The 25,161-nt window shown below is 44.3% G+C and overlaps 1 protein-coding gene across 1 annotated transcript in view; it reads right to left on the bottom strand.

Annotated features, from left to right (window-relative positions):
• The window catches only part of ASB18 (ankyrin repeat and SOCS box containing 18), a 60,309-nt gene that overhangs the window by 25,484 nt on the left and 9,664 nt on the right, over positions 1-25,161 (bottom strand). Inside the window, exons 2-3 of the mRNA XM_032408251.1 lie at positions 14,652-14,771; positions 10,866-11,133 (exon numbers count right to left, since the gene is read on the bottom strand). Coding sequence (XP_032264142.1) covers positions 10,866-11,133; positions 14,652-14,771 — 388 coding nt within the window. The remainder of the gene's footprint in view (positions 1-10,865; positions 11,134-14,651; positions 14,772-25,161) is intronic.

Below are 25,161 nucleotides of genomic sequence, written 5' to 3'. Positions count from 1 at the left end.
TTGCTCTTTAATATCCTTCTGATGCCTCCAACTCCTGTTGGATCAGGCCATGTTTTCTCCCCTCAATATATCACTCACTCATCTAGGGTATGGAAAGTGTCGACAGTTTTCTGGATTACGTATCAATGCCCGAGAGCCTGGTAACTCTTATGCAGGTAACTCTTCCTGTTATTTGGTGGAGACTTTTGGGGTTGGTGTGGGGACTTTGAACAGTTATCCATGCTTCAACCTGACCAGAGTGTGCCTTTCTTGCCTCAGGAAACGTACTACGCTCTTTCTCTCTGCTCAGATTTCAGCCTGCCTGGTCTGAACTAGAAAAGCATTGTCCAGTGATTTTCTGCAATGATTTTAAAGGTAATTAGCTGCTTTCCCAAGTCCAATGCTGGCTTATGAATTATTTTTTATTAAGTTAAATTAATCCAGCTGGGACAAAAAAAGTAAACATGCATGCACTTTATTCATATGTTCGTGAAGGAAGCGAGTCCTTCTTCCTTCCATTTAAGTCAAGATAACTTTACATGAAAAAAAGAATCAGGACTCTACTAATTCTTTTCTCATTTTAATTATTTCAGAATTTAAAAAAGGGTCACGAGAGGAGTCTGATAATAAATAGGGCGAGGCTGACATACAGGCTACTAACGTGAAGAGAGTAACTTTACTGGAACTTTTCTTTTTGGGAAAATCTCTTCAAAAGGCTCCTAGATTAAAGCTTCGATATCCCTTTTTGTGTGTTGAATTCTGAATTCTGAAGCTTGCTGGTTGGAAGGAAGCACAGATAATTTTTCTTTTTTAATCCCAGGAACTCAGAGACTCAAAGGTTTTAAAGTCCTGCACCCATGGTGAATTGCTGACTAAAAGGGGTTGGAGCAGAAGTGGGTCCCTAGGTGTGGAGACCATTGTCATCAAGAGTAAGAAAATGAAATGGCTCTGTATGTAGGTCAACGACCCCCTCTCTACTGTAAGGTAAAAAAATTAAGGATGACCTAAAATCTACTATGTATAAAAAGATTCTGGAGAAAGTAGCTCTTTCTTGTCAAAGTGATAATATGTTTATACTACCTGAAGACAGACCTCCTCGGAGTCTAACTTTAGGGGGACTCTTTAGAGCTGAAAAGCTGTGGTCGAAACCCCAAGCCCTTTCTGACATCTATTACCTTTTTATCCTTCAAGGTAGTTGGCTATGTTATTGTAGAGGTGTTCAATGGAATCCACCAGCATTTCCCATTATAATCATTGATATCGAAGGGATTCTCAGTCAGCTGTTGCATAGTTCAGCCTGAACTTCTGGTATATTCATCACTTATTTCAAACTTTCCCCCACTAACCAGGATTTAAATAAGTCAAGACTGTCAAATGAAAGCACCAGGGAGAAATAGTCACATAGAGAGATACGTAGAGGCAGAAGAGAAATGAGAAGAAGAGGAGGAGAAAGAGGAAGACAAAAGAAAAGAGATTTAAAAAGCTCCACATGAATACAGAGGCATCTTAAAAGTCCTTATTAAACCATCTTCTGGACCTGTATGGTTTCTGAAAAACCAACTCAAGCCAGGAAATTAGTTCCTATCACACAGTGTATAAGCTGCAGCTCTAGTGGTCTGCGTACATCTCAGCTCTTTATGATACCCAAATGTGAGCTTGGTGGCTTGTTGGAAGAGCTATTGATGGGATTCACAATAATTTGTACTCTGAGTAGGTGTTTCTATCTCATTTCTTAGTAAAAAGCAATACTTTCCTAATATTGTAAAATGGGAGGTTGGAGCCTATGGTGTAAAGCCAACTTGGTTTTAAAAACTCTTCTTATTTTAAAATTATTTTAGATTTATAGGAGAGTTGCAAAGGTGGCACAGAGAATTTCCAAATGCCTCTTACCCAGCTTCCCCTAAAGTTAAGCTAGAAAGTGGAGAATGCCTGCAGCTGAGGGCAGAAATGGATCACGGGGTTTGAACTTACCAACATAATGGGCAAACACTGAACTGCTTGGCCTCTCAAAGGACCTTTGGGCTCCCAGACTGGGGCTCAGTGAAGGGGTCCTAGACAGAGCCCAGTGGACTCAGAATTGAGGAGCTGGATCTAGGAGTCTGGCGAAGCCAAGGCAGGTGGCGTTTGCAAGGCAAAGTACCGGGCAGGGGTGTCTTCACAGAGAAAGAACTTTGCAGAGGGTCTCCCTGAGTATGCGTTTGAGTACTGATTAGTGTACGTGTGTGAGGGAACTGCTCAAGACTGGGGAAATAGCCCCCCAAAAGGGTCAGAGGGAATTGTGCTCATAGCACGTACGGGTTCAGAAATAGTGCCTGCTCTCAACAACCAGAGTGTAAAACCTCAGAAATAATGGGGCACGGATTAGAGTACTAAGAAGGGTGTTGTCTCAGTAGTGGGGGAAAAATCAACCGTAGACTAAATACTGCTCTGATCAAGACCCAAAAAGATTGTAAAGTATTTCCAAATAACTTTACATTCCAGGGCAGAGATCAAGAATATTGATAGGGATACAAAAATATCCAGCACCCAGTGAAATAAACAAAGGAAAAAAAAACAAAACTCAGTCCCTTAAAACTGACCTAGATGATAGAATTAGTAGATAGGTAAAACAGTCATTACAATTATTTCCATATATTTGAGGAGCTAGAGGAAAGACAGAACACATTAAGTAAATGTGTGGAAGATATAAGAGACTTAACATTGGACTTCTAAAGTTGGAAACCATGACTGAGATGAAAAATACACTGGATGGGAATAATGGTAGATTAGGTATTTTAGAAAAAAAGATAAACTAAGTACATAAGAAAAAAATGAACAGAGCATCAGTGAGCTGTGCAACAACTTTGAATGGTGTCACATACATGTAATTGGAGTCCCCGAAAGGGAGGAGGGGATGGTACAGAAAACATGTGAAGAAATAATTGCCAAAATTTTTCCAAATTTGATCAAAAGTATAAGCCCACAGATGCAAGAAACTCACTGAATCTCAAGGACAAGAAACACGAACATCGAAACACATTATTATCAAATTGCTTATAATCAGTGATAAGGAGAAAAGAGTTAAGCTAGGAAAAGGACATTATTACAAAAGAACAAACATAAAAAAGACAGATTTCTCATTTAAAAATGGAAGTTAAAAGATAGTGGAGCTGCATCTAAAACACTGAAGGAAAAAAACTCTGCCAACCCAGAATTCTCTACCTAAAAAAGCACCTTTCAAACACTCAGGGGAAATAAAGACCTTTTCAAACATACAGACACTGAAAGGATTCACCACCAGCATATCTTCCCTATAAGAAATATTAAAGATAGCCCTTCAAGCAGAAAAAGAATGATACTAGATGAAATCTTTGATCTATACAAAAGGATGAAGGAAACTGGAAATAGGAACTCCCTGGGTAAGCATAAAAACTTTTTCTTTATTATTTCAATATATTTAAAAAAATATTGACTAGTCGAACAAAAACAGTAACAAGTTATTGTGGGACTTATACATAGAAGTAAAATATGTGATACCAACAGCACAAAGGCTCGGAGAAGAGAAATGGAAGTACACTGTTGTCCTATATGGGAAGTAGTATGGCATTACTTGAGTGCAGACTGATAAGGTAAAGATGTATACTATAAACCAAAGCAACTACTAAAATAACACAACAAAATGTTGTATAGGATAAGCCAAAACAGGAGATATAATGGAATCGCAAAGCATCCTCAATTTTTAAAAAAGATTTTATTTATTTATTTGAGAGAGAGAGAGAGAGAGCATGAGCAGGAGAGAGGGACAGAGGCGAGGGAGAAGCAGACTCCCCGCTGAGCAGGGAGTCTGATGTGGGGCTTGGTCCCAGGACTCCAGAATCATGACCTGAGCTGAAGACAGAGCTTAACCAACTGAGCCACTCAGGTGCCCCCCAAAATCCTCAATTAATTCAGAAGAAGGTAAAAAAAAGAAGATAAAGGGAACAAAGAATGGATAGAAAAAAAAAACAAAACAAGATGTTTGATTTGAACCTAGCCATTTCAAATCACATTAGATGTAAATACTTTAAGCATCCCATTAAAAGGCAGAGACTATCAGACTGGATTTAAAGAAAGATCCAGTTATAAGCTGCCTACAAGAAATCCACTTTAAAAATAAAGACACAAACTGAGGTTGGCCTTCAGTCAATTGTCAGCAAGAAACTGAGACCTTCAGGGGTGCCCGGGTGGCACAGTCGGTCAAGCACTGGACTCTTGGTTTCGGCTCAGGTTGTGATCTTGGGGTTGTGGGATGGAGCCCTGTGTTGGGCTTCTCACTCAATGCAGAGTCCACTTAAGTGTCTCTCTCCCTCTCCTTCTGCCCTCACCAAGCACTCTATCTCTCTAAAATAAATAAATAAAGCTTAAAAAAGACCCCTGAGACCTTCAGTCCACAGTCCCTGAGGAACTGAATCCTGCTGATGACCCTATGAGTTTGGCAGTAGATTCTTTTCCAATTGATTCTTCAGATGAAACCCCAGGCCTTGATGACATCTTGATTGCAGTCTTGTGCGTGACTCTGAAGTAGAGAACCCAGCTAAGCCATTCCCAGACTTTTCACCCACAGAAACTTTGAGGTGATAAACTCAAGTCTCTAAGTTTGTGGTGATTTTTTTTTTTTAAAGTAGGCTCCAAGTCCAACATGGGGCTTGAACTCATGACCCTGAGATTAAGACCTGAGCTGAAATCAAGAGTTGGGGGCTTAAATGATTGAGCCACCTTGGCGCCCCGTGGTGATGTTATGCAGCAATAGAGAACTAATATAGATGGAAAAAGACATACTAATGATAACACTGTTCAGAAGCAATTTATATTAACATCAGACTAGATATATTAATATGAGACTAAGTAGTTTTTATTTTATTTTATTTATTTTATTATTTTTAAATATTTTATGTATTTGACAGAGAGAGACACAGTGAGAGAGGGAACACAAGCAGGGGGAATGGGAGAGGGAGAAGCAGGCCTCCCGTGGAGTAGGGAGCACAATGTGGGGCTCGATCCCAGGACCCCAGGTTCATGACCTGAGCTGAAGGCAGACGCTTAATGACTGAGCCACCCAGGCACCTGAGACTAAGTAGTTTTAAAAAAATTAATTTATTTTATTTTTAAAAGATTATTTATTTGAGAGAGAGAGAGCGAGAGAGCGCAGGGTGGGGAGGGGCAGAGGGAGAGGGAGAAAGAATCTCAAGCAGACTCCACACCAAGCATGGAGCTGACATGGGCCTCGATCTCATGATCCTGAGATCACGACCTGAGCAGAGTCGGACGCCTAACCGACTGAGCCACCCAGGCGCCCCAAGACTAAGTAGATTTTAGAGCAAAGAATATTACTGTGTGTCATATGCAACTGATGAATCACTAAATACTACCCCTGAAACTAATCATCCACTATATATTAACTAACTTGAATTTAAATAAAATCTAAAAAAAATGATGGAGGCCAGTTCTTCAAGAGGACATAACCGCTAAACATCCATGTACCTAATAAAAAAGCTTCAAAATATTTGAAGCAAAAACTGATAGAACTGTAGAGAGAAACAGACAAATCCATGATTGTAGTTAGAGATTTCAACACCGCTCTTTCAATAACTTGTAAAATAAGTGGGCAGAAAATCAGTAAGGATATAGAAGACTTAACACTAGGCAACTTGACTCAGTTGACATTTATAGACTACTTCTCCAACAACAATTCCTTTCTGGTGTACATGGAACATTTGCTAAGACTGAATATATTTTGTATAATAAAAGAAGACTCACATTTAAAAGGAGCAAAGTGATACAAAGTAAGTTCTCTAATCACATGGAATTAAATTAGAAATCAATACTAGATATCTGGAAAATACCCAAATATTTGAAAACTAAATAACACACTTCTACATAATTATGGTTCAAAGAAAAAAAACAAAAAGAGAAATTAGAAAGAATTTAAAACTAATTGAAAGTGGAAAAGTATGACATTAAAATTTGTGGGATTTCGCTAAAGTAACACATAGGGGGACATGTATTGCACCAAAAGCATATATTAGAAAATTTTAAAAAAATCATTGAATCAATGACATTAGTTTCTATCTTCAGAAATTAGAAAAAGGAGAGCAAATGAAATTCAAGATAATCAAAGAATGGAGGGTAATAAAGGCCACCGGGGAAGTTAGTGAAATAGAAAACAGTAAAACCAACCAACCAACCAATGAAATCAAAAGCAAGACTGATCAGGGAAGAAAATAAAAGAAACAATATAATGAATTCTAATATCATGAATGAGAGTGGTGATATTACTATAGATTCTACAGATTAAAAGGATAATAAGAACAATTTATGCCAATAAATTCAACAATGTACATGAAAGAACTAAATCTTTTCAAAGATACAAGCTATCAAAGCTCACTCAAAAAGAAAGAAATATTTTGAGTAGCACTATAGCTATTAAAGAAATTGAATTAGTAGTTAAAAAACCTCACAAAGAAAACTCCAGGCCCAGATAGCTTCACTGATGGATTCTACTAAACATTTGAGAAAGAAATAACAATTTTATACTAGCTCTTCAAGAAAATAGGTAAGGAAGAGACACTTTCCAACTCATTTTTGAGACCAGCATTACTCTGACACCAAGACCAGATAAAGACATTACAAGAAAAGAAAATTACGGACAAATATCTTCCATGAGCATAGATACAGTTTAAATTTTTTTCCATCTAATCAAACCCAAGAATTTATTAAAAAGGATAATACTCATGATAGACTGTAGTTTATCTCAAGAAGGCAAGGTTGGTTTAACATTTGAAAAACAATCACTGTAAATCATCATCATATTAACAGACTAAAAAAACACACATCTCTAAATGTGCAGAAAAGGCATTTGAGAAAATTCAATATCCAAATATCCAAACTCTCAGGAAGCTAGGAATAGAAGGGAGCTCTATCAATCTGAAAAAGTTCAGCTATAAAATCCAACCTCTAATATCATACTTAATGGGGGAAGATGTAAGGCTTTCCTCTAAGATCAGGAATAAGAAAAGTTTTCTGCTCTTTACTACTTCTATTCATCATCGCAATGGAGGCTGTAGCCAATGCTATAAAGCCAGAAAAGGGATAAAATGCATCAATAGAAAAAGAAGTAAAACTGTTTATCCAAAGATCACATGGCTGCCTACATAGAAATCTTATGGAATTTACAGTGAGTTATGAGAACAATTAGTGAGTTTAACAAGGTTGCAAGATATGAGATCAATATGCAAAAAATAAATTATTATTTTATATAATAGCTACATATGATTAAAAATTTAAATTAAAAAATACCATTTACAAAGCACAAAAAAAATAAAAAAAATATTTAGGGATAAATCTGACAAATATGCGCTAGCCCCATACACTGAAAACTAAGAAACAGCAGAGAGAAATTAAAGACCTAAAGAAATGGAGAGCTTTATTGTGTCTGTTATATCAATTCTCCCCAAATCTATAGATTGATCCACAGATTCATAGCAATCCCAGTGAAAACCCTGCAGCCTTTTTTGTAGAAGCTGACAAACTGGTTTTAAAATTTATATGGAAATGCAAAGAGCTAGGATAGCCAAAAACAACTTTGACAATGAACAGTGCCTGAGAACTTCTACTACCTGACTTTGAGATTTCTTCTAGAGCTATAGTATGCAATACATTGACAAAGAGATCAATGAAATAGAATACAAATTCTGCCATGGAGCCCCGGCAACCTTGTATGTATCCACATAGGCCATGCAAGCGAAAGTCTTGACCCACTGCTGATCTAAGTCTTGGCAGGACACTCTGTGATCTTTATGGATGGGAAGGTTGTAAGGTGCTGCTGTAAGGCCATTGTCCACTTGCCTCCCTATCATGAGAGTTTTTCATCATCTTTTGGGTTCTGATGAGGCTTGAGACTTCCTGCCTTGCCTCCTCAGAGTGGAGCTGCAGACTCTAGAACCATTCAGCTCAAGTCTATAGTTGGCTGCTCAGCAACTGGATATCCTACAACTCACACTGCTAATCATCTGGCCCCTTTCATTTCAGTGTTGTCCTTCCTGATGTGTGGGAAGAAGAGTTGGCACCTTTGGCTATTCCTCTCTTCACTGCTTCTGTAGGTGATAAATGGTCTGAATTTAAGGGTGGCTCTTTGGGTCTTTACCAACTGAAACAGTCAGACCTTGTCCTGTCCTGTGTGTACATGACAAGAGAGTCCAGAAAGAAACCAACACATATAGTCAGTTGATTTTAGACAAAAGTACAAAGGCAATTCAGTGGAGAAAGGAAAGGCTTTTTGACAAATGGGGCTGGAACAATCAGACATCCACGTGCAGAGAAAAAAGCTTCAATCCATACCTCACACCATATCCAGAAATTAACTAAAAATGGGTCACAGACTTAAATGTAAAATATACAGTTATTAAATTTATAGAGGAAAATGCAGGAGGGAATGTTTGTGACCCTGGGTTAGGCAAAGATTTTTTTTTAAACGTATAATAACCCAAGATAATCCCTAAAAGAAAAAATTGATAAGCTGGATTCCACCAACATTAAGAATTGCTGTTCTTCAAAACACACTTTTAAGAGAAGAAAATATAACCCACACATCAGAAGATAATATTAACAAATTACATGTCTGATGAGGGACTTGCAGCCAGAATATATAAAGAAATCTCGAAATTTAAGAAGAAAACAGCCCAATTTAAAAACATGGACACAAGGTTTAAACAGATATTTCATTAAAGCAAATATATGGATGTCAGATAGGTATATGAAAAGAGGCTCAACGTCACTTGTCATTAGGGAATTTCAAATCAAAGCTACAATAGTGTACTTCTACACACCTATTAAAATGTCCACAATTAAAGAGTGACCATACCAAGGACCACTGAGGATGTGAAGGAACCAGAACACCGTTGGTGGGAATGTAACATGACCCAGCCACTTTGGAAATCAGTTTGGCAGTTTCTTAAAAGGTGACCTTTTAATCATATCATAGGACTCAGACATTCCAATCCTAAGTCTACATCCAGAAGAAAGGAAAGCATACACCCGTACAAAGGCTAGTACACAAATGTTCATAGCAGCTGTATTTGTTATGGTCTCAGACTGGAAACAATCAAATGTCTTTCAATGTGTGAATGGATAAACACATTGTGGTATTCCCAGATCACGGAAGACCACTGAGCAATGAAAAGGAGTGAATTGTGGATCCGTGAAACAACATGATCTTGAAGTAAGTATGTTGCGTGAAAGAGACCAGACAAAATATAAAAGTCTCGCAAACTCAGACTAAATTAGAGTGACAAAAAGCAGATCAGTGGGATAATGGAAGAGATAACAGTGGGGCAGGGAACCTTCTGATGGGGATGGGTATGTGCACTATCTGGATTGTGGGGATGGTTTCATGAATGCATATATATGTCCACATTTATCAAATCCCACACTTAAAACGTGCAGTTTACTGTATGCCAATCACACCTGAGTAAAGTTACTTAAAAAAATACACTGTTAGAATATTGTTTCCTTCAGTAGGTCTGAAGACCTGGGGGTCCTCGAACCTTTCTGAGTTCCTGTTCTCCTCTAAAGTGATAATGGTAGGTGGTGCCCCTCCTTGGGTCACCGAGAGCCCAATAGCCCTCCCTGTCTGCTTTTACAGTGGTGATTTTATTTAATCCTCACCCCAGTGACAGAAGAAATGATAACCCCAAGAGCAGGGACCGGAACATTTTGACTAAAGAAGTGTCAAGATGACAAAATGCAAGCTGAGAAACCCAAGCATAATAATGTCCTGTGCTACGACGCGTGGCCCCCCGCCGCCTCTCCCGGGCCCTCGTGGGCCCCGTGGGGACCGACACCCTGCAAGGTCAGCCGCGGGGCTGGACAGGCAGCTGCAGACCTTGCAGAACCCCGGCGCCTGGGCAGGCTGTGGGCTCGGTGGGCTGCGGTGTCCCCGCAAATGCCGGGGACAGCTCGGCTTCCTGTGGGACTCCGAAGCCCCGCCCGAGGAGCTAACCATTTATGTCACACTGTGACAATTATTCTGCATAAAATTATCATTAAAAACCCTAATTTTTCAGCCTCCAACCCCGCCAGTGGCCTTTTAGCATTCTTCAGCGCCGGCGTCTGCAGGCCTGTGATCACCGCGCTCATTACCTCGGTGTGGCGCCTCCCGCCTCGCGCTCGCAATCAAGCGCTAATTATACCCGCCCGGGGGCCGGGGGCCGGGAGGTCTGGGTCCGGGGTCCGGGGTCCCGGGCCTTGGGCCGGGAGGAGGATCAGTACTGTCCCGGGGCGTGGCGGGGTCTGGGTCTGGGGTCTTAGGAGTTCGGGGTAGGGGCTCAGGTCGGTCCGGGGTCCGGGGTCAAGGATCAGGGGTTCAGGGTCTGGGTGGGGTGGGGGGGGCCGGGGTAGGGACCAAGGGCGGGTCGCGGTCCGCGGTCAGGGCGGGTGACCCGGTGGAGCGGGCCATGTGGCCGCTGCGGGGTCCCGCGTCTGGGCGGGGTCAGGGCGCAGGAGGTGTCTGAGGTCCGCGGCCAGGGCGCGGGACCAGCTGGGTTCTGCTGCGCTGTGGGGGCCACAGGGTCTGGGGGCGGAGCCTGGAGGTGGGGTGGGGCTGGCTGGGTCCCGGAACGGCGACAGCGGCCCGGGTCCGGATTCGGAGTAGGGTGAGGACGCGGGGTGTGCCCGTGTCCTGGGGCATGGGCCGAGGCTGGGTGCAGGGCCCAGGGATGGGGCGGGGACCCGTTGGGTCGTGAGGCGGGACCTGCGAGGCCTGGGGGCGGAGCCAGGAGGCGGAGCCAGGGGCGGACGGGCGTGGCCTGCTTCTGGAGCAATGGCCCAGGTCCGGTCCGGGTCTGGTGCCGGGCCCGGCCGCGTGTCCTTACCCGAGCGAGGCGGCCGTGCGGCAGAGGTGCAGGGGCGCCAGGCCCTCGGCGCTGAGCAGGTCGGGGTCGGCGCCGTGCTGCAGCAGCAGCTGGGCGCAGGCCGTGTGGCCCCCCAGGCAGGCCTCGTGCAGGGCTCCCTGGCCGCCCGGGCTGGCGTCGGGGTCCGCGCCGCGGCTGAGCAGGTGGCGCACGCAGGCCGTGTGGCCACGGGCCGCAGCGATGCACAGGGGGGTGGTGAGCTCGCGCTTGTACTCTAGGGTCCAGAGGCCTGGGGGAGAGGAGAAGTAAAGTGAGTGGGGGTACCGGTGGGGGGCGGTGTCCATTAAGGCCGAAATAGGGTGAAACCATCTCTTAGAAGTAGCTACCAGGTGGGCATGTAGATACATAAAGATACACATAGACCATATAGAGGTATATAAAGATGCGGAGGGTTGGGACCAAGAAACCCAGTGAAACCCAGTGAGTTCCACAAATGAGGGAGGGGGGTGGATATCTTCTACCCTAGGGAGATGGAGGTGGGAAGACAAAGGCAGAGAGAGGCAGAGAGAGATCTTGAGGGAAAACGGGGAATGAAGTTGGAAGAAGGAGAGTCAGGAGGCCCAGGAGAGGCACACTGAGGAGGGAGGTGGAGATGCAAGGGGGAGAAAAGGAATAAAAAAGAGATTGATAGGGCCACAACTGAGCCAGAAGGAATGGAGGGTATTGAGAAGCAAGAGGGTCTTGCCAAATATGGGGGTGACTGGGGACTTGGCTAGGATTTGAGGAGTGAAGGGCTGACCCAGCAGGTGGATGGTGGGAGAATGTAAGGCAAGGATTCACATTTTCCATGCTCTGAATTAGGGACAGCTTGAGGCAGGGAAGTGAGCTGTGGATTTTTCTGGAATCCAGCTCTCTCTCATTGAACCCCAAACTTATCCCTTTATCATTAACAGGAGAAGACAGCAGACAGAATAAACTGACCCGCCGAGCCAAGGTTGCTCAAGGAAAGGCCTTAGAAAGTTTAGTCCTCTTGGAAGCGCTGGGTTTCAGAGGCTCTCTTTGATGTGGTGTCCACATTCAGCACAATTCTGGTTTGTTTCTTTGCGCTTTTTAGGGTTGTGTGTGTGTGTGTGTGTGTATAGGTTGCTCTTTCTTGGTGGATGAATGAAGCAGGTGCTATACATTGTACTTGTCTGAAAACTTTGGGCTTTCAAAAGGCCCGTGGAAGGTTGTTAGCGGCCAGGAGCGCTCGTGGAAATGGGGAAGCAGTCCCCGGTGAATACACTTCAAGGGACAGGATTTCACATGGCAGGAATGCCTTCTGATAATGATGGAAGAATCGATACCATGGCTGTAATGAGCTGCAGAGGAGACCCTTTTCACAGGCCACCTCCTTCCTGGGACCCATGCTGAGCAGGTTTTGAAAGACCACTCATAATTACCTACCTGCATGTGGTGCGGAGTTCCAGCCTGCCCTGTGTCCCCAAGGCCCAGCCTGTGGGCTGTTGCACACTCGGTGGGGGATGTGGGGCCTATTGTCCTGGTAGTGGATGATGGTGGCCAGAGGCCCTGGGGATGTGGGCCTGCATGGGTTTGGTCTCCCCTTTCTGGGGAAGCCCGGGGCTGATTTGGAGGGGGATGGATGCATATAGTTCTTGGTGATAGCAGTGGTCTACATTCCTAGAGGGGTCAGCTCCTGGTTTTGATTGTACTCATTTTCCTGAGCTAGGAAGTCTACTTACTGGGTGGGTGGGGGGCTAGGAAGGAGGTGCTCCATTCTCCAGGGCACATCCAAGTTCCCAGCCCAACTCTGTCCATGTCAGCAGCCCTGTTCACCCAGCCTGGATTCCTGAGACTTCCCGTGGACTGATGGAAGGGGTCTCGGGTGGACCTTTAGCTCAGCCACTGTGTAGGGCCAGCACCCCTGTCCAGGTCCTGGGAGACGGTGATAAGCTTCCACAAGGCCTTCAGGAAAACCTGACTTCTGAGGCAGCTGTCTGGATCAGATAGCTTGAATCTGCTGCCTATAATCCCCACTCCCCAGTCTAGGTTCTGCCACCAGGAGGAACAGGGACATAGGATTCTCCCCATGTGGTACATCCTTCTAGACATCAGCTGCTCATGCCAACGCTTTCCTTGGACTGCCAGCTGGATGAGGCCAGCATCCCATCCTGGATGTACTGAGGTACTGGGGGGCTGCTAGTGTTACCCCCTTGCCCACGGCCCCCTTCAGGGGGAGCTGTAACTGGCCACCAGCAAGTTCTCGTATGAGAGAGGGCGCTGTTCCCAAGCCGAGTTTGGTCATTTCTGCGACTTAGGTGAGCTGCTGGGGAAGCGGAGTGGCTGAGCAGAAAAGAGCAGGGAATGCAGCAGTCCCCAGCACCACCCACCTTCTCTTCCCAGTCCTCACGGAGGCCACAGGTCAGCACTGGCTCTCAGGGCTGCCCCTTCCGTGGCAACAGCTTATCGCCTTGGTGGGCAGCATGTCCTAACTTCTGTGGTTCAGGTGTGCCGTAGAAAATCAGCAGAACTCAGGAGTGGAAAGAGTAAGGCGGAAGAAAGGAAGGAGCCTTTGGATTCAGACCATGCGTTAACATTAATACCTATTTGAAATGGCAACATTGGAGCATGGTGAGTGTGTCCAGGCCTGGGAGGCATGTGATTAAAAAAAATTGACATTGATCGAGCATTTGAGCTGTTGGCTTTCTTGGTCGAACTACCACCCAGCTCCTTGGAGGAATGTGTGCCCCTGTCTGGGACAGATGAAGGAGGGGAGGCCCAGAAAGGCTCCGGGACCCCCTGAGTTGGGGGTGGTGTGGCCCAGACCACAACTGCACTTGCCTTCCCTGAGCCCCCACTGCCTCACCGGTTGCTCTGAGCTACTTAGCCCTTTGACAGTTTTGGGTTTATTTCCTTCTCCCCGCGGGGGGTATAAAAGGGATGATGTCCATTCTTTGGAAGCTGACCTTCCATTCTTTGCCTGTCCGAACCCACAAGGCAGGTACGTGGGACATGGGACATTGGCCGTTGGCCCACTGACCACAGGGTCTCAAATCCTTTTGGTCTGGCAGAGCTGCGGTGGATTCCAACACATGAGCCCTCTTGGTAAATGTCTTGCATCTGGACACCCCAGGGAAAGGGTGCCCAATGCAGAGTGCCAGTGGAGAAAGCCCTGGCTGCAGCCTGGTGGTCAGCAAGTCTCTTTATCCCAGGTTGGGGGGGGGGGGTTAGGGGAGTGTCTCTCTCCTTGGCGGGCTCTCTTGCCAGCCCAGCACGTAGTGGTGTTCAGGCTGCAAGAGTGCACTCAGACATATGACTTAGGGACCTCTGATTTCTTCCCCTCCCTCCCCCCCCTCAGGCTCCCCTAGGTTCCTGGAGGAGCACCAGCTGAGTGCTCTCCCTCTGTTAATGCCAGCTGTGCCCCAGCCACCCTGCTGTAGCTGTGGTGTTCGCAGGTTCATAGAAGGACCTCGAGCAGAGCTGCGTGCCAGGGGACCTGCCTCCCTGGCTGCCAGACACAGGCCCTAGCAGATCAGCACCCAAACCAGTGTTCTCTTTTAAAGACCAGAAGAACCTTCCAGCCTCAGGTGGCCCCTTCTCACCCACATTTTGGCCTTTCTAATTTGATTTCTCGCATCTCATCATCTAAAACATTGTGCGGACCAAATTTCATTTATAGATGTCCCTCACTCGCGTATGCTAAATGCGGCGCCTATGTGAGCAGTCCGCACACCCGAGTTACACATCCAGAGGAGTGTTAGTAGCTCCTTAAATGTAAATAGCTGAGCTTTAAAGGAAAAAGGGTACCTGACAGTCCAAATGTGGCTGGGGATTTCACCCGCCACTCCATCTCATCCTTCTTGATCTCAAACACCACGTTGGCATCCTGGAAGAACCGGTTCATGAGCTGCTCCAGACGGCTCAGATCTCCCATGACCAAGGCAGCATGGTACTCGAGCACTGGGGACCCAGCTCTAGCTTGAGGCTCTTTTTCCATCTTCTGAAAGATTTGAAGTTCTCCTCTAACTGGCTCTGGCCATCTCTCCATTGTAATGCTGTTGGTTTCAGAAAAGTTCTCCAGGAAGGGGAAAGATGGTCTTATGGAGTGTGAGCTATTTCTATTGTCATTACTCAATTGTCATCCAGTTGGGGCTCGGTGGTGGTGTATTTATAACTCCTGTGGGCTCTGATGTGATCATGGTTACTTGATATGACCAGCATCGTGTGACCACTGACATGCCAGAGTGCTCAGCCACCCCCTTGTGATTATATAGATTCAACTTCCAGAGACAGACACACCTGTTTATCTCCAACACAGCTCTCCACACGAGGGCAGACACCCGAAAATGGGTGGGGCTTCTTTTCCTGCTCTGTAGGGTGTCTTCTTGTAGTTGGCCTATCGCCTTCTTTGCTGCTGTGAACAAGGGTGGGTGGACGCGTGTTCTGAGGGCTGTTTCAGCCCTGAGCATGTATAAGGGAGCCCCAGCTGGATGCTGCAAATGACCAGGCTCTCCGCAAGTGTCCCTGCGTGGGAGGCTCCATAGGGCAGACCAGGGATTCCCAAAGGCATCATCTGGGGCCCCTGGTGGCCTGTGAGTTCCTTCCAGTTGTTGAGAACTCATCCCCAAAAGTGCATCCCTTGCTGAAGATGGGAAATGCCACAATTTCTGTTTCCTAAATGAATGGTAACAGCTTTTTATTAGCAACTTACTAGTTATTTGTTACAGTTTAGTGCAGGGCTTTATTTTATTGTCTAAAAATTAATAAAATCATCTTTTTCTCATAATATAGGTAATACACAATTCTTACACCTTTTTTCCCAATTCTTGTTTTTCTCCTACCAGGAAGTTGGGATGGGCCACTGTGGTTGGGCGATCGCATCCTTTGCCATGTCTGGTGTCAGTGATGATAAAACGTGTGACCAGAGGCTAGAGGGAGGACGGAGGCTCAGGGAGGGTGTTGCCTGGATAGGCCAAAGGGGACATGCTGGAACACATGCCTGGGACAGTTACGCACAGAGCTGCTGAGAGAGGGTAAGAACAGGAGCCACCACCCACAGGGTACCAGCGTTGGACATGCACCTGTGGGATCCTGTCGCTATATGGTGTTGCAATCAAAGGAACGACAGAGACGACAGGAAGAAAGACTTGAAGTCAAGGAATAGGGGTCACGGGGGAAGCACATCCTTCACAGCCACACTTCTTAAGCACCCTCTTCCCCCATGTTCCTGTTTCTTGATCTCCTCTGTACCTCAAAGTGCCCCTTGACTCGCTCTGTTCTTCTAAGCACGCCCCCCATCCCCCAGCCTGAGCATGCTCTCCGTATTGGCTCTTTGTTTTGAACAGTAATTTGGCCTCTGGAGGGCCCCTTTCACCAAGACTTTGCACAACAATAGGGGGCCCAGCAGAGTACCCTCAATCTTCCTTAGAAGAGGTAAAAGGTGGAGGCAAAATCGTCTGCATTTATCATTTAATAAAGATATGTTTCTACCCTGGTTATATATGCCTACCCTGCAGGCATAAATGTACATGCATGGACTGATCCAAGGCCTGGAGTTTCCCTCACATGGTAGAACTCACATCTCCTCTGCAGAAGAGGGCTGCGGGGTTCCTGGGAAGAGGGAGATGTGCTCATCTGTCTGGTCACTATGATGCCTTCATGCAGGCAGATAAGCAGTGTTGACTGTGTCCCCAAAGTTGAAGGGCTCTCATTGGTGACAGACAGCGTGGGGATCGGAGGGAAATGGTCACTGCCTGAGCTGGCTGCCATGGGGACTGGGTTTATTATCCTCACTGTGGTTGTCTGACGCCTGGGCCCAGGCTCAGTACAGAGGGTGCAGAAAGGCCCGTTGAGTTCAGCTCTTAGGGCCTGGGGTGAGCTGCAGGAGGAGGCTCCTTCTACCCAAACATCCCCAGCAAGTGGCTCTCTGTCCAGGGGCCCCATAGGTGGGCAGCCTTGGTGCCATATGAAGAAGAGGAAACTGGGACTCCGAGATTCAGGTGACTTGCTCAAGGTTTCTTGATCCTGAGATGCTCAGCACCCAAACACCTCACTGTGAGCACAAAGACTTCCTACCTCGCCCTCACTGCTGCCGTTGGCCATGACACATTTTAGCACAGGGATCGGTAGTCCCCTGATGGTGTGTGGTGTCTCAGGCCTCCAGGTGTATGCACTTGCTCTGCCCTGTGCCTGGCATTCTGGTGTTCCCCTTGTCACCTGTCTGGTGCCACCCATTCTTCAAAGCTCAGCTTAGATTCCCTTCACCTCTATGGCTAGTCCTGATGTCTGTCCTGGCACTTTGTCCATGTTACCTGGCTCACTGTTGGTTACTGCTCTCGTCTGTGCCCCTACTTGACCATGAGCTTCTGCTTCTTAGTACCTAGCACAGTGTTGTCACTGTGGTCCTCGTCTGGGCCTCAGTGCAGATGGTGAAAGAATGAATGGATTGATCTCTTTGAAATTTGCTCAAGTGCATTGAAATTCCTCTTGTTCCTGGCCATCTGCTACCTTTATCCCTTAGGGAATTTAGATGGTAACCGGGCCCCTTGGCTGGCCAAGGACAGGGACTCAGATGCTGGGGCTGAGGTTCTACCTCAGATCTGTGACCCCTACTGTACACCGTACCCTTCCCCACATGTCAAGATGCCTTACCGAATTTCATAGGACTGTCTATTGAATGCTTCATGGGGGCTCTTTATTTTTTTATTCCAGTATAATTAACACATGGCATTATATTAGTTTCCAGTGTACAATACAATGATTCAATAATTCTATACATTTCTCAGTGCTCATCACGGTAAGTGCACTCTTAATCCCCTTTATCTATTTCACCCATCCCCCCACCCACCTTCCCTCTGGCAACTACCAGTTTGTTTTCTGTATTTAAGAGTCTTTTTTTTGGGGGGTGGGAGGATGGGTTAGCCTGGTGATGGGTATTAAAGGGCACGTTCTGCATGGAGCACTGGGTGTTATGCACAAACAATGAATCATGGAACAGTACATCTAAAACTAATGATGTAATGTATGGTGATTAACATAACAATAAAACAATACTGAAAATGAAAAAAAAAAGAGTCTTTTTTTTGGTCTCTTTTTTCTTTGTTTGTTTTGTTTCTTAAATTCCACATATGAGTGAAATCATGTGGTATTTATCTTCCTCTAACTGACTTATTTCACTTAGCATTATACTGTCTGGGTCCACCTGTGTCGTTGTAAATGGCAAGATTTCTGTCTTTTTTATAGCTAATATCCCATTGTATATATATACCTCATCTTCTTTATACATTCATCCATCAATGGATACCTGGGTTGCTTCCATATCTTTTGTACATAATGCTGCAATAAACATAAGGTTGTATATATCTTCTTGAATCAATGTTTTTGTTTTCTTTGGGTAAATACCCAGTAGTGGAATTACTGGATCAAATGGTAAATCTATTTTTAATTTTTTGAGGAAACTCCATACTATTTTCCACAGTGGTTGCACCCATTTGTATTCCCACCAACAGTGTATGATGGTGCTTTTTCTTTACATCTTTGCCAATACTTGTTATTTTTTGTGTTTTTGATTTTAGCCATTCTGACAAGTGTAAAGTGATATTACTTTGTGGTTTTAATTTGCATTTCCTAATGATTAGTGATGTTGAGCATCTTTTTGTGTGTTTGTTGGTCATCTGTATGTCTTTGAAAAAATGTCTATTCAGGTCCTCTGCTCATTTTTAATTGGATTATTATTATTTTTTTGGTGTTGAGTTGTGTAAGTTCTTTATATATTTTGGATTTTAACCCCTTATAGGATATATCATTTGCAAATATCTTCTCCCATTCAGTAGGTTGCCCTTTTGTTTATTGATGGTTTCCTTTGCTGTGCAGAAGCTTTTTATTTTGGTGTAATCCCAGTAGTTTAATTTTGCTTTTATTTCCCTTGCCAAAGAAGACGTATCTAGAAAAATGTTTCTATGATTGATATCAAAGAAATTACTGCCTATGTTTTCTTCTAGGAATTTTATGGTTTCAGGTCTCACATTTAGGTCTTTAATCCATTTTGAGTTTATTTTTGCGTATGGTGTAAGAAAGTCGCCCAGTTTCATTCTTTTGCATGTTTCTGTCCAGTTTTCCCAGCACCATTTGGTGGAGACTGTCTCTTTCCCACTGGATATTCTTGCCTTCTTTGTCATAGATTAATTAACCATATAAGCATGGGTTTATTTCTGGACTCTCTATTCCGTTCCATTGATCTATGTGTCTATTTTTGTGCCACTACCATACTGTTTTGATTACTACAGTTTTCTAATGTATCTTGAAATCTGGGATTGTGATACCTCCACTTCAGCTTTGTTCTTCCTTTTCAAGACTTCTTTGGTTATTTATTTATTTATTTTTTGCAGTTCTCTTTATATTTTAGGATTATTTGTTCTAGTTCTGTAAAAAATGTTGTTGGTATTGGGATTGCATTAAATCTGTAGATTGCTTTGGATGGTATGGACATTTTAACAATATTGGTTCTCCCAACCCATGAGAATGGATCCATGAGGGCTCTTTAAAACCTCATTTCACATGTTTTAAATTTTACCTCCTTTGTCTCCATCAGCAGGGGCAAAGACAGAATCAGTTTCATCAATGGAACAGCTGAGATTTTTTTCAAGGCCCCCCTGTGTGCCTAAAACACTGCTGGGTGCTATGGACAATGCAGTGGTAAAGAATATAACCACGTTTGCAAGGAACGCACATCCTCCATCAGACATAAGAGGCTTGTGCATACAGAAAATGACGAAAGGCAACACTACAGAATCCATATCCTATATCAGTTGTACACTAAAATAAAGCCAACCACTCTCCCCACTTCATTCATATACTATGCAGTTACTCTATTAGTTCTTCAGATTTTTCATCTCTATAAGCTTAGCCATTTTGCCATGTTATTTTTCTCAGATTGATTGTGATTAGATTCATTTCTGAAGGACTTATTCATACACAACTATAATACACACAACTATAGAATGATCCAACTTGGACTTCACTTTAAACCAGAGAATTCCTTTGTTCCTGATATATTTTGTCATGGGTTATTTTTAAAAGGGGTGGGAAAATTGGAGGTAAGTCCAGGGATAAGAGCCATTCTGGCCTGTGTTCTGTGGTAAATTTAGCTTTCCATGCATTATATTTGTCAATAGCGCCCTAAATATCCAAGCTTGATTTCGGTGGGTAGGGAGTAGTAGTCCAGAAACAGACACGGTTCTTTGTGAGAGCTTTAAAAATAGCTCATGGGAGACAGCGTTGATTTTACAAATAGGACATGTAAATTACTTCAGGAGCATGACAGAGGTGTCTTGTTTTTGTTTTTTTAAAGAGCAATAATAACCATATGTGTGATTATTACATTAAAAAAAAACAAAATAAAACCCAAAAGACCCTACAAACACTTATAAACCAATCCGTTCATTCATCTATTCATTCCATAAGCATTCATGGAATATTATGCTCTAGGGTGTGTGGTTAGGTTTTTGGGGATACAGAGACAAAAAATACAATAATCCTGCCCCCAAGGATCACACAAGAAAGAGCAGTGGCCACAGGACCCTAACACATAGGAGTTTTTTAGTCCTCCTTCCCACCAGCTGAATGATGTCCTTAAGTGACAGGTGAACGGCACTGTTTCCTGATCCAGCACTGGGCTCCTTCTTGCCCATTGTACAACAGTTCTCTCCATCCATACCTTGCTTAGGTCGGGCCATTTTAATTTCATTTTCATTGTCCTCACCCTTCTCAGCTTAGTCAGAGCCAATGCATAAGCTTCAAGATATGACTCGAACCTTATCTTCTCTGCCTATTTCAGTCCTTATGAAAACTCAACTTCTTCCAAGAGTGAATTTGTATATGATGTTGCTGAACAATTACCAAAATCCTTGAGGAATTGTGATATAACAGAAGGACCAGAAAGACTAGAGTTTTAGTTTTCAGATAAGTAAAGAATTTGCTTCCTCAAAGCCTGAATTGACGTCAATGCTGGGCAAGATCCCTAAAAAGGATGAAAAAGATGGTCTGGGAACATTTAGAAAAGGGAGTGGGGGTCCTTGGAGCTTTCTGGGTCACTAGGAACAAGTCACCGTGGATAAAAGAATTTTCCTTTGTGACATGGAATTATTCATTAATATGTAGAGGGGATGTAGGCATGGCGTATAGTTTTACCTGCAGTGGAAAGTTTCCTGGAAACCTTTTAGAGAAGGTGGAAAAAAATATGGGTCTTCTTTTAGGAAAGTCTTGCTAAAAACTCCAACTTGAGAAATAATACACATGGTATGTGCAGAGCGATGGTTCAAATCTTGGCTGTAAAGTGGAACCATCTGGGGAGCATTAAAAAGATAAGGATGTCTGGATCCCAACCTGAGAGGACCTGGTGTCACGGGTTGGGGAGTGCAGCCCGGCCATCAGGTCTGTTAGATACCCTCCCCCGCCCCACAGGTGCTTCTAATGTGCAGACAAGGTTTTCATTCTGATCCCGTAGGATATATGCTTATGGATGATTTAAGTGAACATATAGACTATAGATGCCCCAAGGTGACATTAAAACCCCAGTCATATAGGATCCCATTGTCCTCTGGGTCAGGTGGCTGAGACCTTTGCACGATGCTGGGGGCTCCTGTTTATGATACTAGACTTTTCTTCTTGATTTTAGGGTCAGAGGTTAGTGGTGCTATTGTTGATATTTATACCCAAATTCAGGTGACATAAATGCAGCAAATTATTTGACGGTATTTTAAGCCGTTCAGAGAGCATATCGGTACAGAGTAACTTGTGTCAGTCAGGTGTCAGTTTGAGTTCCCTTCCTCCCTGGGACCCTGACGCACCTGTACTTTGCCTCCTTGTGTTTTTCTTTGACCTCCCTGTCCGCTCAGGCTGTGTATGCTCTGCCCTGCCCCCATGCTGGGGCACAAAATTAGCTCCTTAGTTTTTTGGTTTGGTTTGTTTGCTTTTAAGCCCACTACCAACATTATGTAGGGAGTTTGGTGACTATCCTGAAGATATGAAGGGCCTGGCAGCATGTGCACAGTCTTACCCCTCCTCTCTCCTCCATGGGCACTTCCTCTGTCTCTGGCGCAACCACTAAAGTCCGCCCCCTCCCTCCTTCCCCTTCACTGTGGTTGCATGCATTCTCAGAACCTGCCAGTTTCAGCTTCTCCTCCAGGGACCTGGTCCAGGGAAATTCTTCTGAGCAAGTACAGCACCCTTCTTGAAAGAGAGGGATTCTGATGAAAATAATCTTCTCCAAATCAGTATGCTTATTGGTTTTAGTTCTTCAGAAGAACTATCAAACGGTACCTATTTGAAGGAGGAACTTCACTTGTATCTGTGGACCACTTTAGAGTACTAAACAAACTTGATTGGTGGCCTTTTATTGCATATGGTGGAGTAATCTTGGGAAAAGAAGGACAAAAATCCAAATAGGGGTCGATATGGTGGAGTAATCTTGGGAAAAGAAGGACAAAAATCCAAATAGGGGTCGATACCCAGTTGTCCAGATATCGACCCAGGGGTCGATATCTGGACAACTCAGTGAATGGACTAAATATCTCTAATAACTACCCAGGTAGTCAACTGGATTTAAATATAATTTTGCAAAGAATATTTTTGGGACTTAAATGATAAACATAATGTTTTATCCATAGGAGACACAAAAACTGAAGGGTAGGTAACTAATGAGAGGGAGTTCTGGCCTCGGGGTCAAATGAGATGAAAAAGTAAAATCCACCTTAAAATTATAATGAGATATACAAATGGTAAGTGTTTGAATGAATTATAGTTATTATTCTCAAGTGATGTCAGGAACTTTGTATCCTGCCATTGAACTGATGAATGATTTTCTTTTGCTCAGAAGTATCTGAGGATGAGCTCTGCTCGTAGTTGGTGGAAGAATCTAGTTGAGCTTGAAATGTGGGTTTTATTACAGGCTCAGGCTGTTGTTTCTCCAGGACAGAGACTTTCCATGTGTTCAGGCCATGAGGTAGAGTTTCCAGGTCGCAAGATGCTCTGCCATTTCTTTGTGTTCTTGGAGAGAGCCAAACGTATGGATTCTTTCCTGGGCCATTGGGCAAATGTCTGCTTCCTTCTGGGATCAAGTGTCCAAGTAAATGGACAAGCTAGGACACCAAGTCATTCCCCAGGTGGACATTGTGAGATTCTGAGCACTTTCTCAAATATTCGAATGTGTATTGTTAGCCTGGTCAATTCATACTTCCTACATGGATCATTTCTATAAATGGTCATGTATGAAATCCGATCAGACCCTAGGATACTCACATTACTACTGCTTGGCCAATAGCTAAGGTCTTACAGTGAACTACTTTCACTGTAAATCATTTTTTCTTGTTTTAGTCCCCACTCTCCCATTTAATTTCTAAAACCCACTCCTCCTTCATCCCCACTCCCTGTAGCTTTTTCAAATTAAAAAAAAAAGTTTTTAGAATAATAAGCTAGGCGGGTGTGTAAGGCTCTGCTTTTAAGAGCTCCAGGACACAGTCACCCATCTACCAGAGTTAGTCACACAGACATTAATATAAAAAATGTTAAAATATCTCAACCTTTTCTCTGAATAACAATGTTAGCACAGCACACCTCATTTAACAAAACATTAAAACATTTTACTTCCTCAGATCAAGTATATCTATTAATAATGACTTAAATTGTCTGTGCTGATTTCACATTATTAAGAAATCTCATTCCCATCATGTGGAAGAACACAATATGGCGGGGGGGTGGTGCAGCGGACACACCTTGCTAACCTATTTTCCGGACATTGCTACCCAGCCCAACAAGGATCACGCCAAACAACAGAGTCACTTCTCCTTATGAATGTGGTCTTATCCAAAGGTCAAGTGCTGCTTTCATCCATAGCCCAGGAGGGCTTTTCTGGAAGCTCAGAAACAAAGGTGCCCTTGAGTGCCGCGTAGCCACCATGGTGGAGTGTGAGACGGAGCAGCCAGATCGTCAGCATGCATAGCCACGAGTAAATAGCCCTGGAAGGACATTTATGGACTCTGGGGACATTGCTGGAAAGCATATTATCGAAGCTTCCCCTGATAAAGGTGACAAAGTTTCTTTACGACTGTCATGGGGATTTAATTACATGATAAAATTGCAGCTCCTGCCCTCTTGAGACAAATTGCATGTTAAGACTGATCGTTTTTTTATGAATCTCACACAGGGAGCAAAATACTTCTCTCTTGAAGTTGCTTTGATCTGATCATTATATCCTGTCACCCTTCATATCCCTTCTAGAAATGAGACCTTGGCTGATCCTGCAGTTGAAGAGGGAGGGCTCCTGGTGGGCTTGCTTGGTTGCTTTGCAACTCTGCATGGAGCAGAGTGGGGCCAGTTTTTACCCCATGGATTTAAAGTCGACTTCACTTATTCTTCCGTTGGTAAAAGATGAGAACTTCGGGCTTCCAACAGAAAGATAGGAAAAAGACATTCTAAGACATGTAAATGATTATTAAAGACATACACAATATATAACTTTACTAATTTCAAATGCAAGTTAAAAATAACAAGATTTTTTAAAAGTCAAATTTTGGAAAACTTTGCTGAAACTGATGCTTCTTAGTTTGCAGGTGGAAGGGTAAATTTCTGTGCAATTTGGAAGTATTCTATGTTGAGCTTATACGTACAGGGGATTTTTTCAGGTGCCAGCAGCCTAGCAGCCTACAGAAGCAAAGAGTAGAAGTCCTTGCCTGTAGGAAGTGTTGCACTTCGTGGGCGAGACAGAGAGGCAACCAGTAACTAGTGAGTGGGATGAGATCCCTGCCAACAAGAGGCACAGGTCCGATGGGGAGAATGCATCAAGCAGAGCATTATAGTGATGGGGAGTAGGGGTGGGACAGGCTTTCTCCACAGGTGACATCTGAGCAAAGCACAGAGGGGGTTGAGGGACAAGGCTGGCTCATGTCCCCTGAAGGGTGTCTGTTTCCTTTCCTTGGCCTGTGGTGGGGGTGAGGAACTGTATCCTATTATTTTTGGCTGAGCAAGAGGCAAGGTGTAGCCTCAGTGCCGCATCACATGGGGCCACGGGTGCCGTCTGGAAGGGGGGTCAGGCAGAGGGGGGGATGTGGGTAGGAAAGAAGCAGCGGCCAGTGGGCCCAGGGGGTCAGAGCCGAGGTAAGTGGCAGGGACTAGACCTTTAGCGGACATGGAGATGGGCCGTCCAGACCCCACTGTTAGGGAAGACTTGTCGCCCCAGATGGTAACTCCTTCGGGGTTTGCCTCAGCTGCAGAGAGCCTCCTCACTCCAGAATACACTGTGACAGGGGTCTCAGCTCCAGAG

The sequence above is a fragment of the Phoca vitulina genome, unplaced genomic scaffold (assembly GCF_004348235.1).
Source record: "Phoca vitulina isolate PV1807 unplaced genomic scaffold, GSC_HSeal_1.0 scaffold1, whole genome shotgun sequence".
NCBI lineage: Eukaryota > Metazoa > Chordata > Mammalia > Carnivora > Phocidae > Phoca > Phoca vitulina.
The sequence above is the reverse complement of the archived record's forward strand: the minus strand, read 5'-3'. Positions and strand labels throughout refer to the sequence as shown.